General features: G+C 40.1%; 1 protein-coding gene across 6 annotated transcripts in view; it reads left to right on the top strand.

Annotated features, from left to right (window-relative positions):
- dgkh (diacylglycerol kinase, eta) overlaps positions 1-17,100 on the top strand; it is a 134,317-nt gene that overhangs the window by 67,645 nt on the left and 49,572 nt on the right. For all 6 annotated transcript variants that reach the window (XM_037976157.1, XM_037976155.1, XM_017431817.3 and 3 more), the window contains 8 exons: positions 789-895; positions 3,120-3,245; positions 4,067-4,169; positions 8,945-9,107; positions 10,599-10,707; positions 13,915-14,136; positions 14,277-14,368; positions 16,517-16,616. In XM_037976157.1, the coding sequence (XP_037832085.1) occupies positions 789-895; positions 3,120-3,245; positions 4,067-4,169; positions 8,945-9,107; positions 10,599-10,707; positions 13,915-14,136; positions 14,277-14,368; positions 16,517-16,616 (1,022 nt within the window). The remainder of the gene's footprint in view (positions 1-788; positions 896-3,119; positions 3,246-4,066; positions 4,170-8,944; positions 9,108-10,598; positions 10,708-13,914; positions 14,137-14,276; positions 14,369-16,516; positions 16,617-17,100) is intronic.

Genomic DNA, 17,100 nt, shown 5'->3' with positions numbered 1-17,100 from the left:
AAAACAATGCTCCAGCGCTGGTCTGGTTCCCACCACGGCCTTAAGTACCAACCGCCTCCTGATGAGCCTGATCTGCCACAGGTGTAGAGGGAGTGAAGAAGAGCTGCCAATCAGCCGCCGAGACGGCCCACCAGGAAGTACCAAAAATACAAAAACCTCCAGAATCACCACAAATGCTACCTACAGTGTGAAATCTTTGCTTAAAACTTCAGCATTATCTGTTTGAGTCAGCCCCATTTGTATGTTAGTAAAATATTTCATGAACCAATTGACAGATTTTAATGAAAATTTCAGAAAATATTTTTTGAATGTACATCTAAAACTGATTAACTTTTGGAGTAAATTAAATGTAAAAGGTCTGCCATGGTTAATTGACCTTAGCCAACACAAAAATTGCAAAATTTTACAAATATTGTGCTGAAATTTGATGTACTCTTATTCCCAACACATACTATAAACCTCAAGATATCACATGAGATTGCATATAACTTGATTTTCAATGTTTGACATAAAGGGCTATTCCTCCATCATTTCTCAACATAAGATGATCCGAGTAATCAATAAAAGTCGTCAAGCGGTTTATAAAATATTTTGATACTAGACAAATACACAAACACACGCGCAAGGACAGGCACACAGACAAAGGCAAAAATGTTCTCATCATCTTTTGCCTTTTGGCAGTAGGCCATAACGGTGAGGTCAACATATGTATCCATCAGATGTTATACTTCAGGATGTTGTCACTTGGGTGGACAATGGTGTCAGACTTGTGTATTTGTGTTTTTCAGTTTGCAAATTCAAAGCTCACAAACGATGTGCTGTCAGAGCCACTAACAACTGTAAATGGACCACCCTGGCCTCTATAGGGAAGGACATCATTGAGGATGAGGATGGGGTGAGTTAGTTAAAATCTCAACTTTGTTAAAAGAAATTTGAGTTCTCTTGGTTACTACTGAGTACTTTTCTAGTAACTGTTAAAAGAATTATTTCTTTTACTAAAAACACAAGTTTGCGTTTTGTGTTTTACAACAGTAACTTATGCTGTTTTCCCAGAAAAATACTTTTTTTTAGCTGCCTTTCACATAAAAATCCTGATGATGGTGTTGCTTTACTAAACAGTGTTTTAAGTCATAAATATTTGTATTGAACTTAAAGAAAAGGTTGTGACTGTTGAAGACCAGTTGACGACTCAAATTGAGTCAGTATTACAAGAAAAGTATGAGTGTTTACTGAGTGTTTGTGACCATGCAGCAGTGTTTTGTGCAGACAACTTTTGAAAATTGCCTCCTATTTTTGTGAGCACAGCATGCAAATCTAGGCCACGGACGGCTGGTATCAGTGAGCTAGTAGGGCGTGGCCTGTTTACAATAAAATATGTTAAAATACCTAGTAAACACAAATTCAAAATATTGTATCACATTTTGTGACATTTACATCAAAACTGGTGCCAAACAGTCTTGAGAAAACCCCAGCATCTTTCCAAAGGGCTAACTTTTCTCAGCCCTGATCATTTAATGTAATTTCATGGTACAGAATGATTGACAGCTGTCTTGTCACGCCCCCCTCGGTTTGCTGCTCATTTGGGCTAATTTAGTTCAGCCCAGGGTCAGCCAAGGCCTCAGGCTTTAGCCAATGAGGGTGGACGTACAATAACGTGCCTCGATTGTGAGTGTACGGGTGTGGTGTGGCATAGACTGAGTAAGTGCAAGAGTGAGCAGGATTAACATAAAAGAGGTGGATTATTTTATTTCTCACCCGTTTTCCTTAATGTCTTTGGGAAAAAACAGGAAGTGAAGAGGTTGGGGGAGGATAGACCAAAGGATGTTCAAAAAAGAAAAAACAGCAACACCAAAGTTTTCCTGTGAACTGGTTTCAGTGAAAGGACTGGCTAACAGCAAGTGTAGCTAACAAATCTTTAATGAGGTCGTTATTAACCTTTTTGCATCCCAGAAAAGGCGTCAGAGTGAGCTTCTCTTTAAAAAGGGTAGGCCTCATTAAAAAAAAGAACTTTCTAACATTGCATGTCTTGTTTGATTTTCTTTTATCAGTGTGATCAGTAATTGTGTCAAGGAGTGTGGTGCAGTGTTATTCAGAGCTGTTTGACTGGGAAACATCATCTGAAATTATTATAGCTGAAACTCTTAATGAAGGGAATGAAGTATTAAACAACTGACAGAGGCTCTGTGTAAGCTTGGTTTTTGGTGGTGGTTTGTTTTAAGGTTGTCTTTGTGATGAAAAAGGACATAATGTCAATTTATAGCAGGTTTTCTTTATTTCAAATTGGTTGCTTCTGTTGTTGGAATTCAAACTGCATCTTTTATTATATATCTGTTAGCCCACTCTACAAATATCCCCCCCAGCTGCCACTGGTCCAGGCATTTCACATTATTTCATTACCCATCTCTGCCAACCTTGGCTTGTTTTGTACTCACCTTGGCAGTTGCCCTCACTTTTATGATTTCATTTATTGGAGTACACTTTTGAAATAAAGAGGCAGATTTTGACAAGTTTTTTTCAATAATGAATGTTTATCATGTGGTTTTTAGACCTGGGCATGTTTTTTGTTGGAAGAGAGCTACCAAGCAGGTGTCCAAATACAGCTCTAGCACCATTGTGACATGTGGGAAACAACAAAACTGAGATGTGTTCAAGACACCCGCGATGGCTCTGTGACTATTTTGAGAGGAAATTTGTGTCCAAAATTTAAGTAAGAAACTGAGAACCACTTCAAATATTTAGAGATATTTTGGAGATTGTCTTGTGAATGCAATTTACCAAGTAGTGAGATACTACTGTAAGTATAATGGGACAATCTGGATGAGTCGGTAAACCTTAGAGATTTAACCCTCAATAAACGTCAAGTTGTCACTAGAGGAACAAGATAAATAATAGAAGGTTCACATAAATTGTCAAAAATATAAAATTTAAAGCTGGGGTATATAAAAATTAGGAGAAAGACTTGTATGAATCTATACCTCTTTACTTCATTAGACTAATAGCATACAGCAGCTTTTTGGCAATCACCGCATTGGTCTGAAAGTGGTGTTTTATATCCTTTCATGTCCAGGACAGGTCTCATACTCACTCTCGACTGTGCCTTTGTGTGTTTTAACTTCCAGGTTGCCATGCCTCATCAGTGGCTGGAAGGCAACCTGCCCGTCAGTGCCAAATGTGCTGTGTGTGATAAAACATGTGGCAGCGTCCTGAGGCTTCAAGACTGGCGCTGCCTGTGGTGCAAAGCGATGGTAAGGCATCTGTCAGTAAGCTCCATTTTACTGAAACATGTTACAGCATTTAGGTCAGCTCAACCTTTAGCTTGGCAGTCAGATCAGAGTAGTTGTTAAACGGAGATGTTCTCTCTTGTGTTTTGTTAGTATTTTATTTGTTTTAAATGCCTTCCGACTGCTGTTGTGACTTTTATATATTCTTTTCTACAGTACTTGGATTCAGCGTGGATATTTTTAAGGGCTTTATAAAAAAAATGAACTGGATTAGAACCACAGAACCAAATATAGCTGAAATATAGCAACTTATCTTTATTTTTCAAAAAGGAATTTCTTAACCTTTTGTGGAGGCTATTTTTGTCTCTTTTGTACCAATTGACACACCTTTGTGTCATTTGTCAATCCTAGATTGCTCTCATATGAACTTTTTGTTTATGGAATGTTTTGTTTCAGGCTTATTAAAATATATTTACAAACGAGATGATTTTACATGGCAGAATTTGAAAGGGTTCTGAATTCAGTTTGTCTGCAACAGAAAAAAAAACGTCCAAGTGAGAATCTGTCAGGAACCGGGGTGATGGCGGCGAACCCAGAGCGCAGACTCGTTTTCACTAGTTAATTAATTTAAAACAATAAACAAAACAAAAAGGCTGACATGGCAGCAAAAGCTAAACAATATCTGGGGAGGACAGAGCGACAAGATACATCTGAGCACGGGCACCGAAGGAAAAACCAGGGACAGAGAAACAATGAATCAGTGGTGCTTTACCGCTTTGCCTTTTTTAAATGATCTCTCCCAAAACACAACTGTTCTGTCCTGTCTGCTTCCCATCTTTCCACAGGTGCACTCAGCCTGCATGGACTTGTATCCTCGCAAGTGTCCTCTCGGCCAATGCAAAGTTTCCATCATTCCCCCCACAGCGCTCAACAGCATAGACTCTGATGGTAGGCAACACTCACTCACACACAATACCATGGCTGACTCACTCCAGTATGTCAGACGGCCTCTGTAAGCAGGCGTTAAATCTCAGAACACATACAGAAGACGTCGCCCTGTTTGATCTGCTGACCTCTGACCTTTTGCTCTGTCACATGGAGAGATGGTAGACAGGGAGGAGGGCAGCATGGTAACTGTTGGCATCATCAAATCTATACTTCCTAATTAAAGACCGGGCATTCCTCGAAGAAATGCATGTCATTCACTGACTTTTACACGATGATCATGTTGAGCTGAGAAGGGACAGAGTTACAGCCCTTTGGTCAAACCTTTTAAATGACGATATATACAATATCTCATATGATATTGTAAGATTTTGCGAGATGTGTTAGTATTTGGAATATGTGTTGCAGATGACCATCAGCTACTGTTGAAATCAAGAGGGTTGACAATTAATGCTGAAGTTTGAAGCAAAGATCTTGTGTAATAAGAACTTCAGAGTATGTGTTGGGAATGACTCTCGGCTACAACCACATCAAGTTTTAACATATTATCTGTGAAATTGTATGAATTATAGCCATTTTTGTGTTTTCTAAGGCCAGTTGGCTGTAGCAGCCATTTTGAAGTGGGTTGGCTCCAAAAGTAAATCAGTTGAAGATATACATCCAAGGGTTGTTTTCATTAAAATCAGCCATAGCGGTTTATGAGACAGACAGGATTTACACCAACAGGTACTTTCGAAATTTTTAAGGCAAAATATTTCAGATTTTCAGTTGTTTAATATTTAAAATTGGTTGAGTTATATCCGTTTTGTTGTTCTGTTTCGGCCGTCTTGAATTGGGTTGACTCCAGAAGTTAATCAGGTATAGGAGTACAGTTTCATTAAAAATCCATCCAGTGGTTCACAATACATTTTGGTAACATACAGACATTGTTGACTGTAAAAGTTAGGTTTTGAAAACAGATTTTGTTTCAGTATGTGCTGGAGATTACTCTCATCTAATCTTGGCTCAGTAGCTGTAAAATGTGCTGAGTTATTTTTATTTTTGGGGTGATTAGCTGTGGTAGCCAAAGTTTATCAGTTGTAGATGTACATCCGGTTATTTCTGCTTACATATTTCATTGAAATTTATCCAGTGGTTCATGGGATATTTCGCTAACAGACAGACACAAACACATGCTCACGCAAAAACATTATGGCCCTTTCTCTTTTGGCAGCAGGTGATAACGAGCTTCCTGCTTGTGGCAAAAAGTCTAAAAAGTAAAACAGGTGTGTGTGTTCCACGTTTGTTTTTGGAGTCATGAGGGATTTAAATTTAGCTTTATCTGACAGGTTAGATTACAGAAGAGGAGAAGGTCTGTAGGTAGCTGGAGAGAATCCTTTTACCTCTGTGTGTGTGTGTGTGTGTGACTTTCTTTGCTCATACACAGCTACTTTGTGTGTAACTGTGTGTATTTGCCAGAACTCACTTTAGCCCTATTGTAGATCAGAACTTGTAAGACAAACACAGATAAGGATTCATGATTGGATTACTGTCACCAAAGCCAGCGGTTAGATCTCACACGTGCGCACACACGCACACATACACAGTGCGAAGCTATCATCTGCTAATTGGAAGCTAGATGCAAAAGAGGCAGAAGGAGGGAGGATGGGGGTTCCAGATAAAAGCAGGTTAATTAGATAAGAACTGGGAAAGCAGGAGGTTTAATTTGTGCTTCATGTCTCTGGCTTCTCATCACCTCTTTTCACATGCTCAGGATCTTCTCTGTCTGCATGCGGGATGAGCAGAGGGGGCGTTTGGTTATAATTGGCTGGCTAGCGCACAGGTTGGAGCACGTGTAGGAGTGTTGTGACTCCCTTCCCCCTCTCTTCTTTTCTTTCACTCACTTTTTCCTCTACCCATTCCATGTTTTCACCATGAGACATCCTTTCACACAGACAGGGATAAATGAGTTGGTACCCTGCCACAATCATAAAACAATCCATCTGATGTGACAGGAGCAAAAAAGCATCAGTCCTAGGAACTTCTCTCAGAAACATTGGGGCTTGTCAACATGCATTTAGGCAAAATTCTGTCTGACCTTTTGTGTTATTCTGGCCATAGTGGAGTCCTCCTGGGTCTTCTTCCATGGAGCTCATTATTATTCAAAATGTGACAGATAGTGTGGTCAAAAAAAACTTTTGACCTTGGAGTTCAGCTCAAATGGTTTTGGACGTTATGCTTGGCTCTATTTCTGCCATCCACACTATCTGTCTGATCAACCTGAAATGAATCTTCTACTTTTTATAATCCTGGCAGCTGGAGTTAGAGAAACATGAAGCTTCTTGGAGATGATCTTGTAGTGTGGTGGATTTTCTGAAATAATGGTGGACCTATTCAGATAATTAAACAAGAGAATTGTCTTTTGTGGCATTTCTTGCAAAAGTGCTATCGCAAAGACAACAGAGTGCAAGTGTCTGTTATAGTTGTGGAAGCATCATTATCAAAATAGGAGATATTTGTTCCATTTTGCAGCTCACGGGGAATTCAAGTTTCCGGAGTAGGAGGCTATTTAGAAAAAGTAAGGAGTTGACCATCCACTGGGCAAATCAATCCCACTTGGGTTATTTAAGAAGTAGAGCCTGGGGGCAACAAGCCAGAAAAAAATTTGAAATTTAGAACATAAGAAATGCATTTTCCTGGCCTTTGGAACAGGGTTGGAAGGGTGTTTAAAGAGTCCAAAATCAGCAGATTTTTAAGGACAATTTGTGAGAATTTTTGGCTTTTTGGAAGGACTAGGAGAGTTTTCAGAAAATAAGATGGAGAATGGATTTAGCCAAGACAAGGAACTGTCTTGCAAGTCAGTGAACCTGAAGTACGCAATCCTGTAAAATAGATTTTTTTTTGTCCTGTTGTGGCATCATAGCCATACCATATAGAGAAGATGGCTGCCTACATGTGCCAAAACAGATTTGCTCTGCAATAAGGGTATCTCAAGATGAGAATCCCAATTGCATGGATTATTTTTCTTGTAAAATAGATTTGAATAAAAACATATTGACTGGAGATTTGGAATAGTCTTGGCATTGTTTTTTGGTAGGTAGAATCCACTCAACTGAGAGGAGAGGTATACCAGATGTGCAAAGAAGTACTAAATAAATCACCAAAAAGCCATTAAATTTTTTTTACCTTTATTTAACATGTAATGCAACAAAACTAAGGGGGCAGTTTTCCTCTTTTTATCTGTTCTGTTCTCGGACATCCACTGCCTGGAAAAAAATTCAGTGTCATGCCTCCAAAATTGACCAATCAGAAGCCTTAGCAGATCCCTCTCTACCTTCAGAGTCTAAGGAACATCTCCTTTCATAATACCTTTACCACCCTAACACACATAATCTGTTTTCACTTAAAGGGGACCTATTATGCTTCCTTAAACCAGTTAGTATAGGTCTGACTTTGGGACAGGGGCACTTAGCGGTTCCAAACCAACATTTGTCAGGTCAGACATGGGCAATCAGCGGTCCGAACCCAAAAAGTGTCTGGAAGGCTACCTGGTAAAGATCAGTTTAATTTTTCCCCCAGCCTTTCTTCTCTTTTATCAACATAGTTCTAATGTTAGTTTAGACAAACCTGCCGTGACTTTAACAGAGACGTGTTTTTCTGGGACAGGTGAACTGTTCAAACTACAACTTTCTTTGGCAATATCACAGGGAATTTTACATAATAGGTCCCATTTAAAACATCTTTAATTGTTTTAGTACAGGGTTTCCCCCAGAAAAGAGGCTAAGCCCGATGGTAGGTGGCTGTTTGCCGGCTGTTCACCGGCCGACCGTGATTTAATAAAAAAAAAAAGATTAAAGTTGAAAATGTGGCTATTTATTATGTGATATCGTAAGATGTTTGTGTCAAATATTTACACAACTACAGTTTTACAAAAAGGCACTTTTGAAATACTTTTTAAAACAAAAATACAATTAAAATAAATACTAATTGTTTGCACCTAATTTAAATCCTAATTTAAGTCACATTTACAAATAAATTAAATTAACATAAATGAAAAAGTGCAAACAAGGCACCAACACACGTCTCACATCAACGCAATGAATAACAACAGAGAACTCTGAAAAACAGAGAGATGCTGTACTGTACTGTGCTTTTTGTGGCACAGGCTGCATGTTGGATCACTACATGGAACAACAAAACAAAGCCAGCCAACAAAACCAGCTCTGCTAGAGCACCAAAATCATCCATTTTGAATGGAGTGCGGTGCGGGCAGTGTGCGCAAAGTTACAAAGATTGGGAGGTGCACGACCACGCAACATGACACTGCGCTGGGCCTTCACGCAGGGGCGGGGACAGCGCGATTACATCACTGTTGGTGTGCACACTCTTGCACGGTGATCAACGCGTCAAGTATAAATCTACCTGAAAGGTAGCGGTTTTGGGGGTGCGGGTGGAAAAAAAACGTGTATAAAAAATGTTGTGTTTTACAATAAACAAGCGGAGCTTAGCCTGGCAGCAGGGGCAGAGAACTCAAGAACAGATGGAAAATGTTTATGAAGGAACTTTGGAAAAATTATAATATGGTTCATCAGAGTTTCACAACACAATGTGAGCATATACATAAAATAGGTAGCAGAAATGTTTAGTAACATCCAACAAAGATCTGATCTTAACCTCCATCCTGGAGCACAGGAGAAAAGAGACAGAAACACACCATACCCTTCAGTCAGTTTGCAAATAGTACGCATTTTGTACTCGTTCGCTCAGATTCATTGATCCAAAGCACTTTTTTATTTCAGGCTTCTGGAAGGCCACCTGTCCCCCATCATGTGCCAGTCCCCTCCTGGTTTTTGTCAACTCTAAAAGTGGTGACAACCAGGGGGTGAAATTCCTGCGACGCTTCAAGCAGCTCCTCAACCCGGCTCAAGTCTTCGACCTGGTCAACGGTGGTCCACACCTTGGGTGAGGGAACTGATACAGACAGCCTGACAAACTCTTGTGTGTAGAGATAATCAAGGGACCTTTAAAGTTATCCATTCAGATGTATTTGTTTTACCTAAGGGTAGATATTTGATCCTTCAGAATGTTAAAAGCAATAATAGCTGTGTTGTGGAAAAAATCAATGCAGACTAAGACTAAAAATTGTATTAAGAGTAAAAGTTTATTTCCTTGTTCATAAGGGGAAGCAACACATCTCTTCAACTGATATTTGTGAGAGCTCTAACTAACTGTCCATTTATTGCATGCTGGGACTTTCCACTATGCATAAAACCTGAGACAGAACCAACTTTTACCAGCCCTGTGGTGTCTAAAGGCTCCAGCATTACTCCATTAGAAGTCAGGAAGTCTGTTTGCGCTCATGTGGTTGCGAGATGTTCGTTTTTGCACACATCGTCCACGAGGCACTCGGCGCAGAACTCCTGGGCTCCTTCCTCCTCTTCCAGCATTAAAACGGGTTTTTTTCCTGCCAGCCTCTCAACTGTCCTGTCCTTGTACAGATGTTTGCTTCCCTAACACCATCCAGACACGTTTATTCAACTGACTGAGACAGAACACGACGTTTGGCATTTGCAAATTTGACGATGCACAATAATGAGCGAATGAAATGTCCTTACGCTGCCTGTGCCGAGGCAAACTTCCTCCCGGCCACCACAGCCACGAAGAGCTGCCTGTGTCTCCACTCAGTCTTTTTAAGTTCATAGGTTTATAAGTTTTGCTGGAACAGTTGTAAAGACAGCTGTATTTTCTAACAGCCTCAGCCAGCTGCTTCTCAGTGTAGCAGTAGAATGAAAAACACTCCATTAAAGCTCCCCGACTTTTCCACATAAACACGCCCACGACAACTTCTGACCAATCACGCAATACTTGGCGCAAACCCCTGTGAGAAAAGGCTCAGCCGGGAAGTTGTGTTGCGAAGTGCAGGACAAAATGACACAATTGATGTGGTTGCACAATAAGGGAACCACGTGAATGAGAGGAGTCTTTGTGACTTCTCATGGAGTATGACAACAGCTCAAACCCTTGACCAACGACTTTTATTTGACTCCCTCCGCTGCTCAATCTCCTCTCCCTAAATGACTCTACTTCTGTCAACTCTCATTCTTACAGCTTTTAGTCTCTTTTTCCATTTCAGAAGAAGAGAGAAGAACTTCTACCTGGTGTCTCTGATTCCATTGCTCTCCCTCTGGGGTTATTTTACTACTCAATATTCATTGTACACCGAGACTGTCCGAAGTGTACTCATGAATATCTGAATGTAAACAAACAACTCGGAATTACTGGCAAAAAAAAAACATGTCCCCTGATTTAGTTAATTTATTACAATTAATGCGGTAGACTTTTGATAGTGAACGATGCGGGTTTAGTGGGAGAGTTTTATCATAGATGATACAGAAACATTGAAGAACTGCACATTTTGACAGCTGTATGTCTTTAACTGTGTGTCTCTGTCAGTCTGCGCCTGTTTCAGAAGTTTGACAACTTCCGAATCCTGGTGTGTGGAGGTGATGGCAGTGTGGGATGGGTCCTCTCTGAGATCGACAAGCTCAATCTGCACAAACAGGTACGGCAATATCTGATGATCTTTGATTTAAAATGAACATGAAACAACCCTCTAATCTTCACTGGGGTTCAGAATATAATTACACAGCCTTGCTGTTAGTTTCTCAACAGTTTAGCATTAGCAGTTCTGTTGTTTGCTTAATACACATTGTTTCTTCTCATTCCCTGTGATGGCAGCTTCCAATCCTGGATAGGCAGAAAATAAGACTTCATACAACATTTTTGAAAGTGTGCAAAGTTTTTCAAAACAAACCAAATATTTAAGTCCTAGCATTCTTTGAAGAGATGCATATCATCTGCCGACTTTCATGACAGCTTTTTAGACAAAAATCAGCTTATGATGAGAAGGAATGGAATTTTAGCAGTTTTGGTTAAACGTGCACAATTTCATGCAATATCATGCACAGAATATGTTATGAATGACTCTTAGCTACCACCACACCAAATTTACTAAGTTGTAGCCATTTTTGTGTTTGGTTAAGGTTAGTTAGCTGTGGTGGCCATCTTAAATTGTGTTGACGCCAAAATTATTCAGTTATTTTGAACTTATCTATTTATTGATTTAGTATATTTGTTCGGGGTAGGTGCCAGGGGTGGGGGGTGTTTGTTTGTTGTTGGTTAATTGTTGATTTAAAATGTTGAAAAAATGAATTAAACAAAATGGTAATTAAAATAAAAGAAAGTGTTGGTGTTCAAATGTAATATGTTTGTGCAATAGTAACACTGTAAAAGTGAAAAGAAAAGTTAATCAGTTGGAGATGTTGATCTAATCATTACTTTCTGAGAGTTTCACTAAAATCTGTTTAGTGGTTCATGAGATATTTCGCAAACAGACAAAAAAAAAGTTGACTCCAATAGTTCGTGGTAAAGTTTTAAGCAAAGATCCTGTGCAATGAGTAACACTTTAGAGCAGGGGTCTCCAACCCTGGTCCTCAGGGCCACTATCCTGCATGTTTTCCTTGTTTCTCTGCTCCAACACACCTGATTCAGTGGTTAAATTACCTCTTCTTGTTCTGCAGAAGCCTGATAATCACCCATTGATTCAAATCAGGTGTGTTGGAGCAGAGAAACAAGGAAAACATGCAGGATAGTGGCTCTACAGGACCAGGGTTGCCTACCCCTGGGTTAGGGTTAGGTTGTGACAGGTCTTCCACTCAGCTGCTGTTCTGACACATAGCCAGCAGATGGCCCTCCTCTGACTGGCTGAAGGGCTTCGAAGCACTTGTGACACTGTGGTTCACCATTTCACCACTTGTAGATTAATGTGACACAAAGCAGAAGTTTCATCTTATGGTCCGTCCTTTAAAAAAATTAACCTTTGCTCTTGTACTTACATTCATGTTTACAGTTTGTACCTTACGTGTAAGCTTCATGTGCATGCTTCATGCTTTGTTTCATGTTTTTGTGGAAGCGTTACAGCGCAGCATACTAACCTGGCATAGTTACTGCAGTGCTGGAAATAGTGTCAAACGGGACATGTTATATTATGAACTACAAGGTGCAGGACTTTGAGAGTTGACTGGGAGTCATGTCAGTCCAAACATGTGGCCATAATGTCATGAGCTGTTTTGTTTGTTTGTTTTATGATAGATTTTAGATTTGTTGTCTTGTTCCTTGCTTTTAGATGCGTTCCTGCCTTTTTAGTATGTGATATGATAGCATAAACGAAAACAATTAAAGAAATGATTTGATGTTTATTTTACAAAGATATGCTAAAACAGTACGATAGATTTATTGGTGCTGCTAAAAAGAGTATTATACTCAAACTAAGTGTTTGACCCTAATTAGCATCACAGGTGCCTTCAGGTTTTCCATCAGCCTATTTAAAGGGAACAAATATGTCACTGCGTAATTATTACCTTTGCCAAGGAGGTTATGTTCGTTGGTTGGTTTGTCTGTCTGTTCGCAAGATCACGTAAAAAGTGATGAACAGATTTGGATGAAATTTTCAGGACATGTTGGGGTGGTCACAAAAAATAATGGACGAACCCCTACATCACTGTAACGGGGGCAGCAGCACTTGTGCCAACAAGATCCTAGGGACTACGGGGTTAAGTTTTGGTGGTGATCCAGATCGTCCTATTTTTTAGTCACACTGTGGCCTTGGCAGAGGTTTGTGCCCTCAATCACTCCTGAACCTCCCATGTTCATTAGTCTCAGCTGTGTCCAGCAGTAACCCCTCCCTCCAGCCTACCTAAACTCCCGGTTCTCCTCATACTGTTCGTTCCCTCGTTGTTTCCTTGTCTGTGTGTTCTCTGTGTGCTCTGCATTGGGTTCGGCTCAGCTGTTCATTTGTGCTATTAAAGCTCAAGTTTGTTCTTTAGTTCTCGTGGTCCAGTCTGTGCTCTGGGTCCTTCCTGAAACAATCCTTGACACACAATGGACAAGTTCAAGCCCAGTGTTCAGTGAGGGACATCTGGAGGAAAGCTTTCTTCTCATAATGTTCAAAGCATATCAGCAAAGATTCTTCATCCACAAATGTCAGTGTAATTTCTCAGGTTTGTAAACTTGATGCATATTGTAGATCTCATTCTGCAATGTTTCCTTTAAGTACTGTTGACTAAAGACTTTTTGGCCTTAATTTTTTTTTGAAAAAGTAGGTGTTTTTGCTCTGCTCTATTTAAGGTAATGTTATTGTTTATCAGCTTTATTTGAGTACACAAAGATCTGCTGTTGTTAAGAAACTAGCTTCTACAGCACACACCCAGGCATGTAATCTGTCATTCATATTGTTACACCTGTCAGGCTTGGGGCTCGGAGGTTAATCAGGAGGTTGGACTATGACATCATTGTTTGAAGAAGTTTGCGTTTTGGGTTGTCCACATGAAAAGTCAAGGATGGCGATTCGAGATTTTTTTTCCCCCCTCTTGAACCTGTTTTCAAAAATACCAATTTGGGGCTCCTGAAAAACTGTTCATGCTGACAAAAGGTTGAAATGGTAAAAAAAAAAAAAACTATTTAGTGTGGACGAGGCTTAACACTTGAGAAAATTGTTTTAATCTTATGTAAAAAGAGTGAAATCTCTTCTTTTGATTGAGAAAATTCTTTAGAAAAAGTTCTGAAGTAGAAATAGTTGAAACTGTTTCATATATATGTAAAATATTTCAACTAAGCAGCTGTTATTAGTTTTTTCTCCAATTTAGTAGCTGAACGTGATGCGGTAACACACACTCTTACCAAATCGATCGTCTGTGTGTCTGCCTTTCAGTGCCAGCTGGGAGTGTTGCCCCTGGGCACTGGCAATGATCTGGCCCGGGTGCTGGGCTGGGGTCCATCCTGTGATGATGACACTCAGCTCCCACAGATCCTGGAGAAGCTGGAGAGGGCCAGCACCAAGATGTTAGACCGCTGGAGCATCATGACCTATGAGATCAAGATCCCACCCAAACACAGCTGCCCCACCACCCCTGAGGGAGGTGATGACTGCCAGGTACTTGCAGCATGTGACAGAATACCACAGCGGAGACGGACTTTTATTTTGCTTCACTTCAGCTCAGATTCACAACCGGACAAAGGCAAACAAATCCCAATGTTTTGGATCTGTTTTTTGTTTGTTTTTTTTCCCTACAGTTTCACATTTCAGCCTATGAAGACTCAGTAGCTGCTCACCTCACAAAGATCCTCAACTCTGATCAGCATTCAGTGGTCATCTCCTCTGCAAAGTAAGTCTTTCTCACATGTCAGCTTCACCCAAAACAGGCAGTGGTAAACAACAAAATCATGGATCATTTACAAAAACAGATGTTGTGATAGAGCAAATAAATCAGTAAATAACAGAAAAAAAGTACTGTATTTTCCGGACTATAATGCACATTTAAAAGCCTTCAATTTTCTCAAAAACCGACAGTGCGCCTTATAATCCGGAGCGCCTTATATGTGTAAGAAGTCATAATGTTTTAGTACGACTTTGGTAAACTACAAAGCTGCACCGCTTGCAGCATTAAGGCTCAGTTATAGTCGTGCTTTGTAGTGTCACGCAGTTCCGTGCACGGCACACGGACCTGCGCGAGCGGCGTTTATATTTGACGCTTACGTCGATGCAGTATTCTCTGAAAAGACGAGGTTGTTTTGTTTCGCTTAATGCGCCTTGTATATGACAAAAGTTCGAAAAATGAACTATTCATTGACAGTGCGTCTTATAATCCAGTGCGCCCTATAGTGCGAAACATACGGTAAATAAAGGATCTATATATACATATAGATTTAAGCAATTTTTCAGCCTAGCTCGTTTCCATGGCAACCAATGTAATGTTTTTGAAAATACTTTGGGATGTGCCATTTTATACCTAAATATGCATGTGTGAAAAGTTTCATTAAGATTTCCACCCTATGACTGATTTTCTCTGTCGGCTGCTCTTTAAAGAATTGGAATCGAGAATCGTTAGGAACGGGAATCGAAACGAGGAATCAGAATCGGAGACAGAATTGTTCACATTCAAACGATGCCCAGGTGTAATACTGAACCCAATAAATCAGTTTTCTTATATTAGTTGTCCTATATTAAAATATTTAGAAAAAAATTTGTACAAAAATTCCTTCTAAAAGTCTGTTTTGTATCGTTGCTTCTCATGGAGGCACACACATCTTTTAACCTTCTCAAACTTATTTAGCCAATGAACACCCTGTATCTGAGAGCATCTAAACAGCTCCCTTTCAGATGTGTTGTGACATATTCATGTGCTTCAGGATTTTATTGTTTTCAAGACATAAACTATACTATCGCTTCAAATGTTTTCTTTCTCCACATGGTCACGTGCGGCTGGGTTTACAGTTGAGATGAAGGTCAAGGCAGAGTACGGTGAAGCAGCAAAGGTTTATTTAAAACACTGATTGGCCAATTCATGGCATGTCAAGCCTTCTAACCTCACCAAAAATACCCTCAAATCACACAATTGCAGCCTTAAATAGTGTCAGCCGTTTGGGACTTCACCAAATTACAACTTCCAATTATATACATAACATACATTTAAGAAACAAACATGTATTTTACCCCTTACTTTTTATAAATATGTTATCTTTTATTTTACATCTCAACACCCTCATGAAAGCACCAACAAAACAAATGTACAGAAATGCCCCACACTCTTATCCCATGGCCTCTCCCAGAACCTTTAAATGGGGTCTGGACCTCCAGGGAAGTCTTTGTTCAGACACCCTGGAGAAGACACAGAGAAGACAGGTGAGGGACTTCAAGCCACTTCTTTGCACTCAAACCTTTATCCATACACTCTGCACAAACGTTTGCCTAGGTTTCACTAACCGATGGACTTTATTTGCTCAGAGTAACAAGACAACCACCCCACTTCTCAATGAGGAGCAAAGGCTACATGCTGATTATTAAAATACTCAATAAATAGATAAAACTTCTTGTGTGCATTAAAGGGCCAATGTTGTCCATAGCGCTTTCGTTTTTTATACAACTTGCGCTAAGTTTCGGTAGCGCACCCCCACCGCGACGTGGCCCCGCCCCCCGCAACACGAGGACGCGTTCCTCTGCTACCGACCAAACTGGCCGGTGTGAACGCGACGCATACTTTATCGAGCCGAGCCGAGTAGAGCGGAGTAGAGCCGGACTTCTGAATTAGGCTCCGTGTGAAAGAGGCATATGAGTTCAGAACTACCACAGAACTCACCATCAAAATGGTCAAAATATATATTTAATGCGTTGATGCAGCTCTTATATTTGAAATATATTTACTTATTTTTATGGCCCAGACAAAAAAAAAAAAATCTATTTCAACCACAGAAATGACAGCTCAAGCTTTATTAGTATAAAGAGAGGTTTCCTGTTTTTGTTCCTGTTTTTTTAGGATCCTGTGTGAAACGGTGAAGGATTTTGTTGCTAAAGTGGGGAAAGCATATGAAAAAAGCACAGAGAACACTGATGAGTGTGACTCCATGACTCTTAAAGTAAGTGTCAAAAATAACATAAAGCAGTGGTTCCCAAAGATTTTCCTCTGGGCCCCCCTATGGATTACAATAACCCCCCCCTCCCCTCAAAAAAAAGAAAAACAAATCAACTGGGCACACACGTCGTTCAACCAGACATAAACACATATTTTGTTTTCAAACTCCACTGAAGTTTATTTCACACTTCAGGTTGCAACTACAAACCATTTTTACAGTGAAACACTTTTGTGTAACTGTTTTTTTTATAGTTCTATTGACAAGGCAGGACTTGACAGGATTCAGACTCGCAACACAATAACGAAGTTTTAAGGATTTTATTGTGGACTGGACAGGAGCGGGACCAGAGACTCGGAACAGGACACTCACGTGACCGTCGTGGATTGGAACCGGAACAGGTAAGTTCTCCTTAGCTTGGTTGCTAGTTACAGACAGGCTTGTCTGAAAGGGGCTGAGGCGAGAGGGAAAGTCCAGGTGCAGGCGAGGT

Source organism: Kryptolebias marmoratus, linkage group LG6 (genome assembly GCF_001649575.2).
Source record: "Kryptolebias marmoratus isolate JLee-2015 linkage group LG6, ASM164957v2, whole genome shotgun sequence".
Taxonomy (NCBI): domain Eukaryota; kingdom Metazoa; phylum Chordata; class Actinopteri; order Cyprinodontiformes; family Rivulidae; genus Kryptolebias; species Kryptolebias marmoratus.
This window is presented reverse-complemented; position numbering and strand designations above follow the sequence as displayed.